The 20,997-nt window shown below is 40.9% G+C and overlaps 1 protein-coding gene across 13 annotated transcripts in view; it reads left to right on the forward strand.

The window, feature by feature from the left end:
- The window catches only part of cep170aa (centrosomal protein 170Aa), a 168,710-nt gene that overhangs the window by 43,359 nt on the left and 104,354 nt on the right, over window positions 1–20,997 (forward strand). For all 13 annotated transcript variants that reach the window (XM_087991188.1, XM_087991194.1, XM_087991193.1 and 10 more), the window contains 4 exons: window positions 17,343–17,432; window positions 17,693–17,771; window positions 18,602–18,660; window positions 19,217–19,346. In XM_087991188.1, the coding sequence (XP_087847314.1) occupies window positions 17,343–17,432; window positions 17,693–17,771; window positions 18,602–18,660; window positions 19,217–19,346 (358 nt within the window). The remainder of the gene's footprint in view (window positions 1–17,342; window positions 17,433–17,692; window positions 17,772–18,601; window positions 18,661–19,216; window positions 19,347–20,997) is intronic.

Genomic DNA, 20,997 nt, shown 5'->3' on the forward strand with positions numbered 1-20,997 from the left:
ATGTAAAAGTTAGTTTCAGTCCAAATATCCTAACACACCACATCCTCCCACAGTCCAAAGATGTGGAAGTCAAGCTGCATTAGCTATGCTAAATTACCCCACAGAGTAATGGGGGTAGGATAGGGGTCTGGGTTTAGGTGCCATGCTCTTTGGAGAGCCAGTGCTGACTCGATGGGCCAATTGGCTTCCTTCCACACTGTAGGGATTCTGTGATTCTTCGACACGAATTTCCCAATTTTGATAATGACAAAATGGTTCTAAATTGAGATTTCTAATAATCTCCTTAATTACAATATCATCCCTACGACCAATATTAAGCTAACTGACCTATAGGTTTTGCTGACTGTCTCCCTCCTTGAATAGAGAAGTCAAATCAGCTATTTTAAAATTTAACCTTTTCTCGGATCAGGGAATTTTGGAAAATTAAAAGCAATACATCCACTATCTTCAGCACCCATTTCTTGTCAGACACCAAGATGAAATCCATCAGGACCTGTTAGTTTTCAGTTATGCAGTTAAGGATGGTCAATAAATGCTAGCCTAACTGGCACTGTTTCCATTTAAGTATTTTTTCAGAAAAAAGGCTTCTCCCTTCCTTTCATCTCTAGATGTAGACTTATTTCTGGGATCTTGCTTGTATCCTTTTACAGTGCAGACAGATGCAAAATATCTCTTCAATTCCTCTACCATTGCTTGATTTTCCATTATTAAATCCCAGACTCTGTAGAGGATCAACAAATAATGTTTTTGTGATTTTCTTCTGCCCCTCTTGTTTGACACTTCTCCAGCTGTTGTTGGCTTCAATGGCTTTCCAGTATTCCTCAGCTCCAGTTCCCCTGCTCCCCTCCCTACCACATCCACCTGGTTCTTCAATCCTGTTAATGTCAGAAATAACACTTAGAAAGCAAGAAACATTGCCGGGGTAGGGCTTCTGGAGATGAACCAAAGGCCAGATCTTGCAAATCTTTAAAAACTGATTAAAACTGTTCAAAGTATTTAAAAGTTTATAACTTTTTTTTACATGTTGAAGATATTTGCATATATGAATCACTTGGGCAAAAAAGAACTCTGTTGTCATTAGGCCAAAGACTTGACCCAAGGGACCAGTCGTCTTGTGATTAATTCAGGTCTGTAGGAAGTGTGGCAATAGTGGTATTGGAAACCCTTGCTGCTTATACTAATTCGAGGATGCTTTCATAAGGTTGTAGCGGAGATATTTTTCAGGCAGTCACTGTTGTAAGCTAATGTTTTGCTGCAGAGAGGAATATCTAGTCCATTAAATAAGCCAATGTAACAGGTCTAAAGAAGGAATTTTTGCATTGATATTCAGACATTCTGGCCTGATTTTGTTGGGGTGGGCATTTTTAAAAATGTTAATGTAATTTTCTTGCCCATTGTCTAACTGTGAGCAGAAGCATGCGCAAAGTAAATTTGAGCAACTTGTGGTAAAATTTTCTAATTTACCAGTCATCTGCTTTTAGTCATAGAGTGATGGAGATGTACAGTATGGAAACACACCCTTCGGTCCAACTCATCTATGCGACCAGATGTCACAACCCAATCTAGTCCCAATCTAGTCCCACCTGCCAGCACATGGCCCATATCCCTCCTAACCCTTCCTATTCATATACCCATCCAAATGCCTTTTAAATGTTGCAATTGTACTAGCCTCCACCACTTCCTCTGGCAGCTCATTCCATACACGTACCACCCTCTGTGTGAAAAAGTTGCCCCGAAAGGACACTCTAATCCTATGTCCTCTAGTTCTGGACTCCCTCACTACAGGGAAAAGACATTGTCTATCCAATACATGCCCTTCATGGTTTTGTAAACCTCTATAAAGTCATCCCTCAACCTCCAACGCTCCAGTGAAAATAGCCCCAGCCTGTTCAGCCTCTCACGATAGACCGAATTCTTCAGCCCTGGCAACACCCTTATAAATCTTTTCTGAACCATTTCAAGTTTCACAACATCCTAACCAATGTCCTATACAGCCGCAACATGACCTCCCAACTCCTGTACTCAATACTCTGACCAATAAAGGAAAGCATACCAAACACCACCTTCATTATTCTACCTACCTGCGACTCCACTTTCAAGGAGCTATGAGCCTGCACTCTTTTGTTCAGCAACACTCTCTAAGACCTTACCATTAAGTGTATAAGTCCTGCTAAGATTTGCTTTCCCAAAATGCAGCACCTCTCATTTATCTGAATTAAACTCCACCTGCCACTTCTCTGCCCATTGGCCCATCTGGTCAAGATTCTGTTTTAATCTGAGGTGACCCTCTTCTCTGTCCACTACACCTCCACTTTTGGTGTCCTCTGCAAACTTACTAACTGTGCCTCTTATGCTCGCATCCAAATCATTTATGTAAATGACAAAAAGTAGTGGACCAGCACCAATCCTTGTGGCACTCCACTGGTCACAGGCCTCCAGTCTGAAAAACTACCCTCCACCACCGCACTCTGTCTTCCACCTTTGAGCCAGCTCTGCATCCAAATGGCTAGTTCTCCCTGTATTCCATGAGATCTAACCTTGCTAACCAGTCTCCCATGGGGAACCTTGTCGCATGCCATTTTGAAGTCCATATAGATCGCATCTACCACTCTGCCCTCATCAATCCTCAGTTGCTCCTTCAAAAAACTCAATCAAGTTTGTGAGACATGATTTCCCACACACAAAGCCATGTTGACTATCCCTAATCAGTCCTTGCCTTTCCAAATACATGTACATCCTGTCCTTCAGGATTCCCTCCAACAACTTGCCCACCACCGACGTCAGGCTCACTTGTCTATAGTTCTCTGGCTTGTCCTTACCACCTTTCTTAAACAGTGGCACCATGTTAGCCAACTTCCAGGCTTCCGGCACCTCACCTGTGACTATCGATGATACAAATATCTTAGCAAGAGGCCCAGCAATCACTTCTCTAGCTTCCCACAGACTTCTCAGGTACACCTGATCAGGTCCTGGAGATTTATCCACCTTTATGCATTTCAAGACATCCAGCACTTCCTCCTCTGTAATATGGACATTTTGCAAGGTGTCACCGTCTATTTCTCGACATTCTATATCTTCCATATCCTTTTCCACATTAAATACTGATGCAAAATACTCATTTAGTATCTCCCCCATTTTCTGTGGCTCCACACAAAGGCTGCCTTGCTGATCTTTGAAGGGCCCTATTTTCTCCCAAGTTACCCTTTTGTCCTTAATGTATTTGTAAAAACCCTTTGGATTCTCCTTAATTCTATTTGCCAAAGCTATCTCATGTCCCCTTTTTGCCCTCCTGATTTCCCTCTTAAGTACACTCCTACTTCCTTTATACTCTTCTAAGGATTCACTCGATCTATCCTTCTTTTTCTTAACCAATCCCTCAATTTCTGTAGTCATCCAGCATTCCCTATACCTACCAGCCTTTCCTTTCATCCTGACAGGAATATACTTTCTCTGGATTCTTGTTATCTCATTTCTGAAGGCTTCCCATTTTCCAGCCGCCCCTTTACCTGCGAACATCTGCCCCCATTAGCTTTTGAAAGTTCTTGCCAATACCATTAAAATTGGCCTTTCTCCAATTTAGAACTTCAACTTTTAGATCTGGTCTATCCTTTTCCATCACTATTTTAAATTTAATGGAATTATGGTCGCTGTCCCAAAGTGCTCCCCCAGTGGTACCTCAGTCACCTGCCCTGCCTCATTTCCCAAGAGTAGGTCAAGTTTTGCACCTTCTCTAGTAGGTACATCCACATACTGAATCAGAAAATTGTCTTGTGCACACTTAACAAATTCCTCTCCATCTAAACCCTTAACTCTATGACAGTTCCAGTCTATGTTTGGAAAGTTAAAATCCCCTACCATAACCACCCTATTATTCTTACAGATAGCTGAGATCTCCTTACAAATTTGTTTCTCAATTTCCCTCTGAATATTAGGGGGTCTATAATACAATCCCAATAAGGTGATCATCCCTTTCTTATTTCCCAGTTCCACCCAAATAATTTCCCTGGATGTATTTCCAGGAATATCCTCCCTCAGCACAGCTGTAATGCTATCCCTTATCAAAAATGCCACTCTCTTGCCTCCCTTTCTATCCTTCCTGTTGCATTTGTATCCTGGAACATTAATCTGCCAGTCCTGCCCATCCCTGAGCCATGTTTCTGGAGTTTCTGATATCCCAGTCCCATGTTCCTAACCATGCCCTGAGTTCATCTGCCTTCCCTGTTAGATTCCTTGCATTGAAATAAATGCAGTTTAATTTATTAATCCTGCCTTATCCCTGCCTACCGTGACTGACTCTCTTCTGTTCTCAACTGTAGCAGTGTCAGATTGATCTCTTTCCTCGCTATCTCGTTGGTTCCATCCCACCACCTTACTAGTTTAAATCCTCCCGAGCAGCTCTAGCAAATTTCCCTGCCAGTATATTAGTCCCCTTCCAATTTATGTGCAATCCATCCTTCTTGTACAGGTCACTTCTACCCCAAAAGAGATTCCAATGATCCAAAAATGTGAATCCTTCTCCCATACACCAGCTCCTCAGCCATGCATTCATCTACTGTATCCTCCTATTCCTGCCCTCACGAGCTCGTAGCACTGGGAGTAATCCAGATATTACTACTGTTGAGGACCTCCTTTATAAATTCCTGCCTAACCATCTGTAATCAACCTTCAGAATCTCAACCTTTTCCCTTCCTAGGTCGTTGGTTCCAATTGCTCCTTGTATTTGCACACACGGGATGTTTTCTACTTGGAAATTCCTGGGATTTTCCTTTTGTAGTTGTATATTCTCACTTTGTCAGAAAATGCAGTTACACAGATGCTAGTTCTTTCTTTGACTCAGTTGGAGGCTTGATCCAGCAATGTGGAGTAGACACCTTGGCATCCTTAATCAACATGCAACTTTCCTTTTCTATTGGATTATCCTTTCAAAAACCTTTTTCAATTTGCAACAGAGTTTGTCCCTATACAGTTTTGCTAATGAATGTTTCAAATTAGATTAGATTACCTATAGTATGGAACAGGCCATTTGGCCCACACTGACCCTCCAAAGAGTAACCCACCCAGACCCATTCTTTATCCTATACTTACCCCTGACTAATGCAGCAAACACTGTGGGCAATTAGCATGGCCAATTCACCTAACCTGCATATCTTCATATTGTGGGAAGAAACCAGAATACCCAGAGGAAATCCACACAGACCTAGGGAGAATTTGCAAACTTCACACAGACAGTTGCCCAAGGTGGGAATCGAACTCTGGTCCCTGGCAAAGTGAGGCAACAGTGCTAACCACTGAGCCATCGTGATGTCCTCATTATTCATTTACCCAAGTAAAATATGCAATTGAGTAATTGCTTTCAGGATCGAAAAGTAAATATATTGCATTTTGGTTTTTCGTCTCTGATGTGCACAGCATTTAATAGACTGCCAAACACCTGGACCAGAGTTTAGTGCTCTGTGCACTAAGTGTTGGGGCAGGCATCTTCAAACAGTTTAACTTCCTATCATACCAGTGAGAGAATTTGCTAAATCAAGCATCAGTTAGGTGCTTAAATGCTGTCTGGCAAGCTTCTTGTTCAGTAAAACCTTTGTGCTGAAGTTCTGCCTTGTCTGAGGTCAGCAGCCTCACAGTGAAAGAGTGTCATTGTTCAATCATGAGGTGCAGCACTGGCAAACAGATAATTCTGTTATCTGAATAGAACTGACTGGAATTGCACTGGTATATAGGGGAACCTCGATTATCTGAACAAGATGGGCAGGCACTATTTCATTGGGATAATTGATTATTTGTTAATCGATTCAATGCCTTTCATCTGGGGCTCAGAGTTTTAGAACATAGAAATGTAAAGCACAGAACAGGCCTTTTGGCCCAGGATGTTGTGCAGAGAATTAATCCTAATGTAAAGTAAAATAACTTAATCTACACACCCCTCAATTCACTGCTATCCATGTGCATGTCCAGCAGTTGCTTAATGTCCCTAATGACTCTGGTTCCACCACCATCACTGGCAAAGCATTCCATGCATTCACAGCTCTCTGCGTAAAGACCTTACTCTGAAGTCCCTTCTATACCTTTCTCCTAAAATCTTAAGACGATGACCCCTCGTGCCAGTCAATCCTGCCCTACGGAAAAGTCTCTGGCTATTGACTCAATCGGGTCACCTCTCTGCCTCATCTCCAAAGAGAAAAGTCCGAGCTTAGTCAACCTCTCTTCATAAGGCAAGCCCTCCAGTCCAGGCAGCATTCTGGTAAACCTTCTTTGCACTTTCTCCAAAGCCTTTGTATCTACCCTATAGTAGGGTGACCAGAACTGGACACAATATTCCAAGTGTGGTCTCACCAGGGACTTGTAGAGCTGCAGCAAAATCTTGTGGCTCTTAAACTCGATCCCCCTGTTAGTGAAAGACAAAATACTATATGCTTTCTTAACAACCCTATTCACTTGGGTGGCAACTTGGAGGGATTTATGTACTTGCACACCAAGATCCCTCTGTTCCTCCACACTGCCAAGAATCCTGTCTTTAATCCTATATTCGGCATTTGAGTTCGACCTTCCAAAATGCATGACTTTAGATTTATCCAGGTTGGACTCCATCTGCCATTTCTCAGCCCAGCTCTGCATCCTGTCAATGTCACACTGCAGCCTGCAATAGCCCTCGCTACTATCAACGGCACCTCGAACCTTTGTGTCATCTGTCAATTTATTAAGCCACCCCTCAACCTCCTCATCCAAGTCATTTATAAAAATTACAAAGAACAGAGCCTTGTAGGACACTACTCAATACTGACCTCCAGGCAGAATACTTTCCATCTGCAACCACTCTCTGCCTTTTGTCAGCCAACCAATTCTGAATCCAGACAGCCAGATCTCCCTGTATCCCATATCTCCTGATTTTATGAATGAGCCTACCATGGGGAACCTTATCAAATGTCTTGCTGAAGTCCGAATACACCACATCCATTGCTTGACCTTCATTGACCTGTCTTGTCGCCTCCTCAAAGAACTCAGTAAAATTTGTGAGGCATGACCTGCCTCTCTCAAAGCCATGCTGACTGCCTTTAGGCATGCTATGCTTTTCCAAATAAATCCTATCCTTCAGAATTCTTTCCAAAACCTTACAGACGTAAGACTGGTCTGTAATTGCTAGGGATTTCCCTATTACCCTTCTTGAAAAGAGGAACAACATTCACCTCCTTCCAATCCTCTAGTACGACTCCTGTGGAGAGTGAAGAAGCAAAGAACTTCGCCAGCAGCTTAGCAACCTCCTTTCTCATTTCCTGGAGCAGCCTAGGATAAATCTGGCCTGGTCCTGCGACTTATCAATCTTAATGTTTGCCAAAATTTCCAGCACATGAACTTCATCAATCTTGATCTATTCAAGCCTGTATCCCAGCTCCTCAAAGTTCTCATTCACAACAAGGTCCCTTTCCTTAGTGAAAGCTGAAGCAAAATACTCACTTCGGCTTTGCCCTATCTGCTCAGATTCCTTGCACAAGTACTCTGCGCTATCCCTGATCGGCCCTACCTTCTCCCTGATTATTCTCTTACCTCATGTGTGAGGAAAATGCCTTTGGCTTCTCTCTAATCCTTCCTGCCAAGCCTTTCTCATGCCCCCTCCTGGCTGTCCTTAGTCCATTTTGGAGCTCCTTTCTAGCTAGCCTGTAATCCTCTAAAACTGTGCTAATCCTTGCTTCCTCCACATTATGTAAACTGCCTTCTTCCTTTTGACGAGAAGCTCCTCTATTCTCGTCATCCAAGGTTCCTTAATCTTACTCCTCCTTACCTGTCTGAGTAACAGATTCGTGCATCACTCGCAATAACTGCTCCTTAAACATGTCTGCTGTGCCCTCTCTGTGGAACAATTGCTCCCAGTCTGTACTTCCCAACTTCTGTCTGATAGCATCATAATTCCCTTTTCCCCAATTAAATATCTTCCCTTGATAACTACTCTTTCCCTCTCCAAGGCTATGGAAAATGTGAGGCAGTTGTGATCACTATCACCAAAGTGTTCTCCCACTGCGAGATCTGACACCTGTTGTGGCTCATTGTCAAGCATCAAATCCAAAGTGGCCTCTCCCCTCGTCGGCCTGTCTACATACTGAATAAGGAAACCCTCCTGAACACCCCTGACAAAAACTGCTCCATCAGACCATCTGCATTAAGGAGGTTCCAGTCGAATTTACAGCATGTGATTACAGTGTCATGCTATAAATTCTGTATCTTGTGGTCCTGACACTAATCACTTGCTATAAATTCTGTGTCTTATGGTTCTTCTCCATAGCAACTTGATGAAGACGCAGCACTCCAAAAGCTAGTGCTTCCAAAGAAACCTATTGGACTGTAACCTGGTGTTGTGATTTTAACTTTGTCCACCCTAGTCCAACACCGGCTCCTCCACATCTTGGTAAACAGTGACCGATCAGTCAGTCAGCATGGATTTACAAAAGGGGAATCAAGCTAGACATCTGGAGCTTTTTGAAAGTGCAACTTGTAGAGTTGATAAAGGGGAGCGACTGGGTGTGCTTTACTTGGACTTGGTGAAGACTTTTTGTAAAGTCACATAAGAGGTTAGCATGTAAAATTACAGTGCATAGTTTAAAGCTGGATAGAGAATTGGTTGGTATACAGGAAGCAGTTGGAATAAACAGGTCTTTTTCCAAATGACAGATAGTGACTAGTGGGGTACCATGAGAGTCAGTGCTTGGACGCCAGCTATTTGCATCATATATTAATGATTTAGATGAGAGAACTATACATCATATCTCCAAGTTTGCACATGAAACTAAGCAGGTGGGAGGTTGAACTGTGAGAAGGATGTAGAGATGCTTCAGTATGATGTGAATAAATTCAGTAAGTGGGCAAATGCATGGTAGGTGAAGTGTAATGTGGATAAATGTGAAGTTATCCATTTTGGTAGCAAAAACAGGATGGTAGATGATGTGAATGGTGATAGACTGGAAAAAGGGAAGGTTTAATGAGACCTGGGTATTTGTTTACGTCAGTCACTGGAAGTAAGCATGTAGGTGCAGTTGGGGTGAAGAAGGCAAATTGTCTGTTGGCCTTCATAGTGAGGATTTGAGTAAGACGCAGGAATAGTTTGCTGCACTTGCACTTGTAAGGGCCTTGGTGAGACTATATCTGGGGTTTAATGTACAGTTTTGTCTTCCTTGTCTGAAGAAGGATTTGGAGGGAATGCAATGAAGGTTTACCAGACCAATTCCTGGGATGGATTGGTTAGGATTACATTCATTAGAATTTAGAAGAAAGAGAGATCTCATAGACACCTGTTAAATTCTAACAGAGCTAGACATTGTAAACACAAGGAAAGTGTTCCCAATGACCAGGACGTCCTGAAGCAAGGATACAGGATATGCTATTTAGGACTGAGATGAGAAACATGTTCACCCAAAAAATGGTAATCCTGTGGAATTCTCAGCCACAGAAAATGGTAGAGGCCAAAACATTGTATAGTTTCAAAAATTTAGGTATTCTTAGGGCTAAAGAGATGAAAGGGTATAGGGAGGAAGCAGAAACAGAGTACCACACTGGATGATCAGCCATTATGATATTGAATGGTGCAACAGGCTTGAAGGGCTGAAAAGCCTACTCTTTTTTTTTAATGCTTTGCTTAAAGAAACCCATGATTACAGTTGTAATTTTAATACATGCGTGTTTTGTTCTTTGTTTAATTCCTGCCCTTGATCTCCACTACTGTCTGGGAACCTAAAAACAACCCCCACAACAACATTTTCTGCCCCTTGGTTATTTAATTTCCCAATATACAGGTTTCATATTATGATTTTCTGAATCAGTATGTTTCCTCACTATTACAAGAATTTGTCCTTTACTAACAATGCTCCCCTCCTCCATTCCCTTTTTGTCTGTCCTTCCTAAATAATGAATGCTTCGTTCTAATTCTTGGTCACCCTGCAGCAGTGTCCCTTGAATTGCAACTGTATTATATCGATTTGTGCTGCTAATTTATCAGTTACTGCAAATGTTCCATGCATTAAGACACAGAGCCTTTGAACCTGTGTTTTTAATTTTTTTTTTGCATTGTGGCCCATTTGTTTTTCTTTACATTTTTGTCTGCTTTCCATTTTTTTGCTGCTTATCATTCAGCCTTTTGTTTATTTTCATTTGTCCCTGGTCAGGTTCCCACCACTCTACCAATCTACTCATTACATAGACACCACACATGCCTTTACCTATATATGCACAGCCCAGAACCAGTTACCAGGAATCTGAATACCTCTTCTTACACCACTTCTCCAGCCACTTGTAGATCTGTTATAGCCTGTTATTTCTTCTTTCATTGGCTTGTGACTGGTAGTAACCCTGACATCTTTGACCTTGGTACCAAGGAGGCAACATACTATCCTAATGAGGAAATGAGAGAAGTGTGGATGGTAGAAATCTGAAACAAAAACAGAAATTGCTGGAAAATCTTAGCAGGTCTGTGGAGAGAAATTGGAGTTGATGTTTCAGGTCCAGTGACCCTTCTTCAGAACTGGTGGTAGCGAGGAAAAGTATTGTTTATATGCAGAAGATGGAGATGGTGGGAGGAGAGTAGACTATGCATGGAGATAAAGCACAAAGAAAGATTAAACATCAGTCTTGGAGAACTAATAGTGGCTCCTGGGGCAATAGTAATCTCAGGTATCACCTGCCCTGATAGTCTCTGATACATCTGTTCCCTCAGTCGCTATTCCAGATTATCAAATCAGCCGCCTTGAGAGTGAACTCACGGAAAGCGATTTATGAGGGGGAATCCCAAAATCCTGCGCAAACCAGCTGGTAGGAGTATTCACTGACCTCTTCGATCTCTCCTTCCTACAATCTGAAGTCCACACCTGTTTGAAGAAGACCACCATCATCTCGGTGCTAAAGAAAATTCATTCAGTGTGCCTCAATGACTACCACCCAGTGGCTCTGACCTCCATAATTACGAAGTGCTTCGAGAGGTGATGGCTTATGTCAACTCTAGCCTCCCAGCCTGCCTTAACCCCTTGCAGTTCTCATTACGTCGCAACAGGTCTACAGCAGACCCCATCTACCTAGCCCTACACTCATCCCTGGAACTTTTGGATAAAGGATATCTACATCAGGCTTCTACTTAGCAGCAATAGCTCTGCCTTCAACACTGTAACTAACCTCCAAACTGAGACTTCTGGTATGCCCTCAGCAACAGAATCCTCAACTTCCTGACCCACAGACTGCAATCAATGAGGATAGGTAACAGCACCTCTTCCACGACCATCCTCAACACTGCAAGGCTGCATACTCAATGCCTCACTGTACTCCCTGTGCATTTATGACTACTATTATGACACAAGGTAAACCCCTTTGCGAATTTAATCCAGCCACACAGAGAAGCTCACCTCCTGCTGCAATCTGTTAAAATTTGAGAAGAAAAGAGCTATCCTGGAGGTCACTATTTAAAGTAAATATGAACAACTTTATTCTTTAAGACCAACTGAGAATATTAAAACCTTTTACCTCCTACTGTACAATACTAGTCCAAGTTTTATAAAAACAATAATCCCAATTTAAGATGTAAAAAACCAGTCAGCTTTGTCAATTCTCTTTTGTAGATTCTCTCTCCAGGTCAGCCTTGATGTTCTACTGCACATTCTTCATAGACAGGTACCTTTTTAGAGAGCCCTTCAGCTGGCAGTCTACATTTGCTGGTCCATGGCAGTTATCCCCATAACTGTTCAAAATGTCTGATTTTGTGCCCCAAAATATCGGATTGTTTCATTGGTTTTGATACTAGAAAAGTACTAAATTCAAATTTGATTGGATTTTGGTATCTTGGGGCATAATTTAAACTGGCCAAATTTGAATTTGTTTTTGTTTCATGGCAATCCATCTGCTCCTATTACTTTTGACCAAGTGTTACATTGTTCAGAACTCTGTATTTTGTCAGTCTTGTTAATCTTTCAACTCTCTTAAAGGTATAGTGTACCTCTACACCTTCATAACACTCTGACCAAATTTCATCCTAACTCTACTTACAAGCTTGCTCATGAAACTGCTGTTATAGACTGGATCTCAAACAATGACAAGGCAGAATATAGGAAAGAGAGAACGCTTGGTGGCATGGTATAAAGATAGCAATCTTTCCCTCAACGTCAGCAAAACTAAAGAGCTAGTCATTGATTTCAGATAATGACTTGAAGGGCTTACTCCTATATCAATGGAGTTAAGGTGGAGATGGTCGAGAGCATCAAGTTCTTAGGATCATCAATAATCGTCCTGGACCACCCATGTTGATGCGATGGTCAAGAAAGCAGAACAATGCCTCTATTCCCTCAGGAGGCGAAGAAAGTTCTGCATGTTCATAAGGACACTGCCAACTCTTTTTGATACACCATAGAAAATGTTCTATTCCAGATGTATTGTGGATTAGGATGGCAGCCCAGGCCCATAAGAAACTACAGAGAATTGTGAACACTGTCCAGTCCATCATGAAAGCCAATCTTCCATCTACACTTCGGCTGCCTTCACAAGCCAGCATGACAAAGATCCCTTGGACTTGAGTTATATGTCTTCCAACCACTTCCATTTGGCAGAAAATGCACAAGATTAAACACACGTATAACTAGTTCAAGAACAGCTTCTTCCCCACTGTCATTAGACTTCTGAATGGACCGCTCAAATGGCAAACCTAATGTTGATCTTGTTTTTTGTGTCCCTTCACTGCAGCCGTAACATTGAAATTCCTCACTCTGTTCTATCCCCTTTATGAACTGTTTGGTTTGGTATGATATGCCTGTGCTGAACACAAAACAAAACCTTTTACTGTACCTAAGTATGTGCAACAGTAACAAATCTAATCAAATCAAAATTATTAGTAGCTAACAATGGGTAGTGTATGGTAGCAGCTCATGTATGGGGCGAAAGCATAAGGAATGATCCTGCAGCCATGGTGGTTGTCGTCGTTGTGTCCTCCTCATCCTCATCATCCTCCTCATCTTCTCCCCCAACCCAATAAAAACAGTTGCATGTAACCATTGGTTGCTCCAGCCTTCCTGTAGTCTGCCTTGTGGTCACCCATCCCCCTTTGTATCTGTTCAGTCTTTATCGTGACCGCCTCATTCTGTTGTCCAGAACAATCTTCGCATCGTGGATGTTCCACAGTAAATTTACCTGCAGCTCCAGCACCAAAAAAGTGTTATGAGCCAGTAGCTGCATCTGAGCACGTGGACACTGGAAATGGTCATGATTTCCCACATAGTATAGAAGGAACATATCAGGGTCGTGCTGTGGTGTCATGATGTCCATTTCAACTAAGCTTGCTAGTTACTCCCTTTAAAGAAAATTAAATTTGTGGGGACCTTATTTCACTCTAATAAGGCAAAGTTCATACATTAAGTCTTTGGAGATCATTCTTTAATTTTTAACATTGCTTCCATTATGTTATGTTTGTTACTTAATTACCTTGGCCCGACCTTTCTCAGTTAAATCCAAGTAAAGCTGCTTATTTAAATATATACTCTTTTTCCTAATTTACAGCAGTTTGTAGACTGCCCTGAACAATATGCTTGTGGTCTGAGTTTTTATTTTCTGTAATAACATTTTGATGTAACACTTCAGGTGCTGTTTGGAAATTGCAGTACCATATATCCAAAGGTTCTCATTTTTCCACAGTCAATGTTATCTGTTCAAAGAGCTCTAAATGATTGGCCAAACATGATGTTCCCCTTCTCAAACACTTCTTGCTTTTGCCTGAATGCAATGAACTTATCCAAGTGTCCTGCTTTAACTTGTTTAATCATAGCTTCTGGTATTTTCCCTTGTACATGAATAGAGGGATATGGGCTAGGAGCAGGCAGGTTGAACTAAACTGTTTGGTATGGACTGGTTGGACCAAAGGTCCTGTTTTTCTGTGCTGTATGACTCTATGATTGGTGTTAAGCTAACTGACCTGGAGTTTCCCCTTTCTGAATAAAAGAATTACATTTGTATTTCAATCTAATGGGTCCATCGCTGAGTCAATGGAGTTTTGGAAAATAAAGCTGACACCATAAGATCATAGGACATAAACCAAATGGCCTAATTCTGCTCTTATTGAGTCTGCTCTGCCATTTGATCATGGTTGATATATTTCTCAACACATTCTCCTGCCTTCTCCCCATAACCTTTGATCCCCTTCCCAATCAAGTCTTTGTCCCTGTCTTAAATAAACTCAATGATTTGGCTTCCACAGCCTTCAGTGGCAATGAGTTCTATAGATTCACTGCCCTTAGATTCCTCCTGATCTCAGTTGTAAAGTTTGTTCCTTCAGTCCAAGGCTGTGCCTTCAGATCTTGGTCTCTCATAGAGGAACATTTCCTCACTTCCACTCTATCCAGGCCCCTCTGTTCTGTAAGTTTTTTCATCAGATTCACCCCTGGGGATAATGATGACTGCAGATGCTGGAGAGTCAGAGTGGATAAAGAATGTAGCTAGAAAAAGCACAGCAGTTCAAGCAGCATCGGGGTGAAGGGGAGTCTGTTTCCAATTGAAACCTTTTATCGGGGCTGGAGGAGGGGATGAGCCTGAGAAATAAAGAGGGAGAGGGCTGGGGGAAAAGTGGGTGGGATGGGTAGGTGGATGCAGGTAGGTGCTATGATTGGTCAGGGAAAGGGTGGAGTGGATATGTAGTGAGGAAGATCAACAGGTAGGCTCAGATTAAGGGGTTGGAGAGGGAAGGCTGGGCCTAAGATGAAGTAGGCCGTGAGGAGATTTGGAAGTTGGTGAATTCAATGTTAAGGCCTCATGGTCTTAAGGCAGAGATGTGTTCTTCCTCCAGTTTGTGTGTGGCCTTGTGATGTCTACAGAGGAGGTCCACGATGGACATGCCTTCATGGTGTACGAAGGTGAGTTGAAATGGCTGGCAACTGGAAGGTGGATTGATTGAAACGTACAGACCATAAATGTTCCCTGATCTGGTTCCCAAGTTTGTGCTCGGTCTCTTCAATGTAGAGGATTCCGCATCAGGTGCAACTCATGCAATACATTTGGGTGAGAGAAAATGCATGTGACTCTGACGGACTTGAAATGATTCTTTGGGGACTTGGACAGAGATTCACCTCCTTATCCTTTTAAACTCCCAAGTACAGACTCTGAGATCTCAGGCATTTTTTTTTTTCATAAGCCCTGCATTCCCAGGATCATTCTTGTAAGCCTCTTCTGAGCCTCATCCAAAGCCAGTGCTTCCTTCCTTAGTTATGGGGGCCCAAAACTGCTCTTGATATTCAAAATGTGGTCTGACCAGAGTCTTATACAGCCTCAGCAGTACATCTCTGCTGTTTTATTTCAGCCCTCTTAAAATGAATGTTAACATCATATTTGCATTTCTAACTGCCAACTGAACCTTCGTGTTAATCTTAAGCGAGTCCTGAGCTAGAGCTTCCAAGATACTTTGTGCTTCAATTTTCCGAAGCTTTAGAAAAGAGCATTTCCTATCAACGTGCTCAACCTTCCACTTTGTCGCGTTGCATTCCATCTATACATCAACTATCGCATTGCCACTCCCTTTAAGCCCCAGGAATGAGGTTCCTCAGGATCTGGGCACTTGTCAGCCTGCCAATACAATGATTTACTCAATACCATATCTTTGGTGATTGTAATTTTCTATCTCCCTTCAATTTCTTGATGATTTATTGTAGCTTCTGGGATGTTACTGGCATCCTTTATAGTAAAGACTGTTGCAAAATAGTTATTAAATGTATCTACCAATTCCTTCTCCATTATCAATTGTCTGGTCTTTTGTGCACTCTCTAAGACCAGTGCTTCCTGTTAATTCTTTGTCTTTGAACATTTTTCAAAACTTTACCTATTTGTTGGACTTCTGGCTAGCTGTCTTTTGTACTTAATTTTGCCCTTTTTTGTTTTTTTTCGGTAATTTATACTGTTTTTTTACATTCTGTCCAAACTCAAGACTTGGCTTCTGTCTTTGTATAATCATATGCTTTTTCTGTTTAGTTCAATACGATCTTTAACATTTTTGTTAACCGTGGTCTATCCCTTGGACTTTTTCTTTCTTGTTGGAATATATATATTCTGTGCATTATGAAATACACTCTTAAATATCTACCTCTGCAGGCACTCATGTCAAATTGTTTGCATATATTGTTGCATTCAAAGGAAATGGGCCTTGAATTTGCCTCCCAAAAACAAAAGGGTCAGAAAGAATGATAAGGTAGGCTACTGTAGTTAGCTATCAGATTGAATAGTGCTTGATATCATAGCTCAAAACGTTTTTAAATGAAAAGCTTGACCGACCTGTACTGACTGTGTCAAACTTTTCAATTACAAATGCACATGAAGCCTCCGTTTTAGTCAGTGGGCTGTGAAAAGCTTCTAATCTCTGAAGGCTTCACGGTAGAAGAGTTGCTGAGTTTTCCAGTATTGTTAGTGAAATTCCTCCATTATGTGGGCAGCACGTTGGCACAGTGGTTAGCACTGCTGCCTCACAGCAACAGGAACCCAGGGTCGATTCCAGCCTCTGGCGACTGTCTCTGTGGAGTTTGCACATTCTCCCTGTGACTGCGTGGGTTTCCTCCGGGTGCTCAGGTTTCCTCCCACAATCCAAAGATGTGCAGGTTAGGTGAATTGAACATGCTAAATTGCCCGTAGTGTTGGGTGTATTAGTCAGAGGGAAATTGGGTCTGGGTGAGTTACTCTTCGGAGAGTCGGTGTGGACTTGTTGGGCCGAAGGGCCTGTTTCTACACTGCAGGGAATCTAATCATGTGCAGTAGATAAAAATAATCCCAGACAGTTTGTGGGCAATCAGAATTAATTCAAAAGAAACAAAGTCAAGGTTGCACTTCATGTGTCATAGGAATGCCTGTTCCTCAATATTGACTCAATAACATTGAATCAAGATCCTAGCTTCCAGAGCAGTTGAGTGGTCTGTTCCCTGTAGGTGGCCCTGTGTAATGCATATTGCATGCAAAAAAAATCTAAGTGCTTTATATTAAGGGATGCCAAGCTGGAGGGGCAAAAGGAAAAGTTAAGGTGTCACAATCAGATTTTGAGAATTTTAAGGTTATCCAGGGAAGAGGCAAAATGGATGTAAATACAGTTGATGACCCATTAATCAATCTTTTGGCAAGTCAGTTGCAGAAATGTGGTATTTCAAGTGAAGGTAACTTAAACCAGGAACTATAAAGTTAATATAATACAATATTTTGCAATTTGAACTCAGTCCAGGGTTGGTTAGTCTTCAAAAACACACTAAATGAGAAAAAGATTCCACATGGTGGCAGTTGAATGAACTTTTAATGTCGTTTCTCATTTGTGCTTTTTATTTACTCTGAGTGAAACAAAAGTGGGAAATTGTTTTCTTTTACAGTCCCGAAGTGTGGACAAACAGCATGCTGTTATCAACTATAACTCTGCCGAAGATGAACACAAAGTGAAGGATCTTGGTAGTCTAAACGGGGTATGTGACAAACCATTACTTATTGGTCAATGATTTTGACACCACTTTGCTTCACCTTGTTTTGAACTGGTTTAATTATGATATTTGTAACACAAACTGCATAAACAATTAAAAGGATTTGCAAATCTAATGCTTAAAATTGAATAGATTCAGAGAACCGCAGTTTAAAAAAATTGTGGAGACAGCGATACAATTTAAAGTTTTAGTTCAATGATATGAGAATTGCTCATTAAATTCTGATTGGTGCCTTTTGTTTTCAGACATTTATTAATGAAGCCCGAATACCAGAACAAACCTACATCACTCTGAAGATAGATGATAAACTTCGATTTGGATATGATATCCTTTCCAAAAAAGTAATCTCGTTAGTAAACAATAAAATGTTAATAAAGTTACAAGGAGTCTATAGCATAGAAACAAGCCAGTCAGTTTAACTCGACTATTCTAGCAATTATGCTACACAGAAATCACCACCTGCTCCTCTTTTATACCATTGGCATACTGTAATTTTCCTTCCTGATTATACTTATCTAGTTTCCATTAAATACTATTCCTTGATTACTAATCCTGGTAAATGTAACTGGTATAATTTTATAGGTTTTAAATGTATGCAAGAAGAATTTGTTTTGATTTTACTTTTGACTTTTAATTTTCTCCCCTCCTGTCTTGAAGCTGTACTGTAGCCTATAGTGTGCCAATAGACTCCTCAATCATAGTTGTTTGTTCTTCATGATTCAACATTATTTGACTTTGGAAAGTCATCACAGCTGAAGCTGACCCTTCCCTCATGACATGTTTATATATTTACCAGCAAAGGATTGGATCATGACCACAAAACTTCAACTGTATTTGTTTCTACCTTTCCTGAACACCTCACATTTAAGAAGCTCATGTTCACTGCTTGAGACTATTGCATGTTATTTAATTATTGCATATTAGAAATATAACTTGTACTTGACAGAGCATCAGTGATTTGAAATTGCACTTTATACCTAAAGATCATAAGATGAAGGAACAGAATTAGACCATTTGGCTTTCCACTAATTTCCAGTTAATCGTTGCAGTCACTACTTCGCTAGCAACAATCAGCAAATTTGACAGTTACATTTCAGTGGCTAAATGTATTTTAGTTTGTAGTGCTGTTGTTTTCCTTCCTTAATGTGCCTTACATACCAATTTGTTCACTGTAGCAAGAGGAGAATTACGAGTCCCAGAGGAAGCGTTGAAGGTAAGACTGGTAAAGCTTGCCTGAAAGCTGCCTGTATCAAATTATATCATAGTCATCAAATTGTTATGGTGCAGAATAATGCCATTTGTTCCATTTTGTCTGCAACAGTTATGATAAAATTATGAAATACTTTGCCATTTTTGGTGCCAGGATGTTATGTACTTATTGGAAAGCACACCATCTGCATGCTTACAATGGAGTTTTGAGACTATTGAATCTTATTTTGTGGGTGGCACAGTGGTTAGCGCTGCTGCCTCACAGCACCAGAGACCCGGGTTCAATTACCGCCTCAGGCGACTGACTGTGTGGAGTTTGCACATTCTCCCCGTGTCTGCGTGGGTTTCTTCCAGGTGCTCCGGTTTCCTCCCACAATCCCAAAATGTGCAGGTTAGGTGAATTGACCATGCTAAATTGCCAATAGTGTTAGGTGAAGGGGTAAGTGTCGGGGGAGTGGGTCTGGGTTGGTTGCGCTTCGGCGGGTCGGTGTGGACTTGTTGGGCCTAAGGGCCTGTTTCCACACTGTAAGTAATCTAATCTAATCTAATCTTATTTACAGCATGAGAAATTTACAAGCCAGTTACAGTTGCCACAGAAACTTTCAGAAGCTGAAGGATCAACAGAAGCTCCAGATAACTCTGAGGGCAAAACTGAAGTGATGGCTCATGCAGAGGTGCATAAAACTTCAGGTAATTTGCTAAATATTTATTTAATGTTATTGAATGATCTTTATTTTTAATAATTTCATCTAAACATAATTTTTCACTTAAAAATTGCTGTATTAAAATGTGTTGAAATCATCTGTTGCATTAATATTGAAGTGTACCTTATTGAAAGGCTCTTTACGCATTTAGTTGACTGTCTTGTGTTACCACCTGTTTTTCAGGAAACACAAATCAGCGAATAAGAAAACACCTTGTAAATAATGTACTGAAATGATAAATAGTCAAGGAATAAATTTCATTCTTTACTACTTTTGGACTCATAACTTAGGTTGCATGCATCTTTATACTTATTTCAACCATCTACAAAATTTACTGTAGTAGAATTTTGCAAAATAATTTGGTTGAATTAAAGTTTCTTCTATCAGAAACAGCTGAATACATTATACATTACAGCATTGATGATGCTCAGATGCTGTGTTATCAAAGCTTTAAAATTTATGCCTTATAAATCAGATTATTTTTAAATTTGCACAACAAAATATTGTACTTCTCATTCAATAAATAAAACTTGTTCCATGTGCCGAACTTGCATAAATTGCCTAAAAACATATGTATGAAATTATTGATATCCTCGCACCTAAGTTGTACAAATATAATTGTTTGTGTATGTGGTATGAGTAATCAGAGGCTGTTAAGTTTTGTCTTCTGTCTCTTTGGAGTGGCTTTGGATAATTTTTGCTTATTTAAAGGGTAGTTTTACGTAATTTTTTTGTTTATTATACTTAATGAAATATCAATAACTATTGGTTTAGTTAGAAGGGAAGTTTAGCTGAAGGCACTGGTCAAAGCATTATGAAATACAAACTTCCAGCTTAATGACGAAAAATATAATTTGTCAAAGTCAACCCTAACTGTGTAAAACACAATTGAAAAATGTGCAGCAACCTCTTCAAGTTTTGTCTGGATCTGTGTTTTTCCAAGCTGTTGCTGTTGTTTAGTGTCTGTATCTCTCTGGACACTCTGCAAAGTGACATTCACACTATAGGTCTATGAACTGTGATTTATTTCATAGACTATTATCACACAGAAAGGAAATCATTCAGGCCATTGGGTCTACTCATCCCTTTCAAGGATCTGTGTAGTTATTTCCGGTGGTGGGCAAGTGGTTGGAGGGAATCCTGAGGGATATGGTGTACATGTATTTGTAGAGGCAAAGACTGATTAGGGATAGTCAACATGACTTTATGCATGGGAAATCATGTCTCACAAACTTGATTGAGTCATTTGAAGAAGTAACAAAAAGGATTGATGAGGGCAGAACGGTGGATATGATTTATATGGATTTCAGTAAGGCGTTTGACAAGGTTCCCCGTGGGAGACTGGTTAGCAAGAATAGATCTCATGGAATACAGGGAGAACTAGCCATTTGATACAGGACTGGCTCAAACGGAGAAGAGGGTGGTGGTGGTAGAGGATTGTTTTTCAAACTGGAGGCTTGTCACCAGTGGAGTGTCACAAGGATCGGTGCTGGGTACACTACTTTTCATTATTTATATAAATGATTTTAATGTGAGTATAAGAAGTATAGTTAGTAAGTTTGCAGATGACACCAAAATTGGAGGTGTAGTGGACAGCAAAGAAGCTTGCCTCAGATTGCAACGGGATCTTGATCAGA

Source organism: Chiloscyllium plagiosum, unplaced genomic scaffold, assembly GCF_037043375.1.
Source record: "Chiloscyllium plagiosum isolate Xiang-an unplaced genomic scaffold, Cpla_swu_hap1 HiC_scaffold_10, whole genome shotgun sequence".
Taxonomy (NCBI): Eukaryota; Metazoa; Chordata; class Chondrichthyes; order Orectolobiformes; family Hemiscylliidae; genus Chiloscyllium; species Chiloscyllium plagiosum.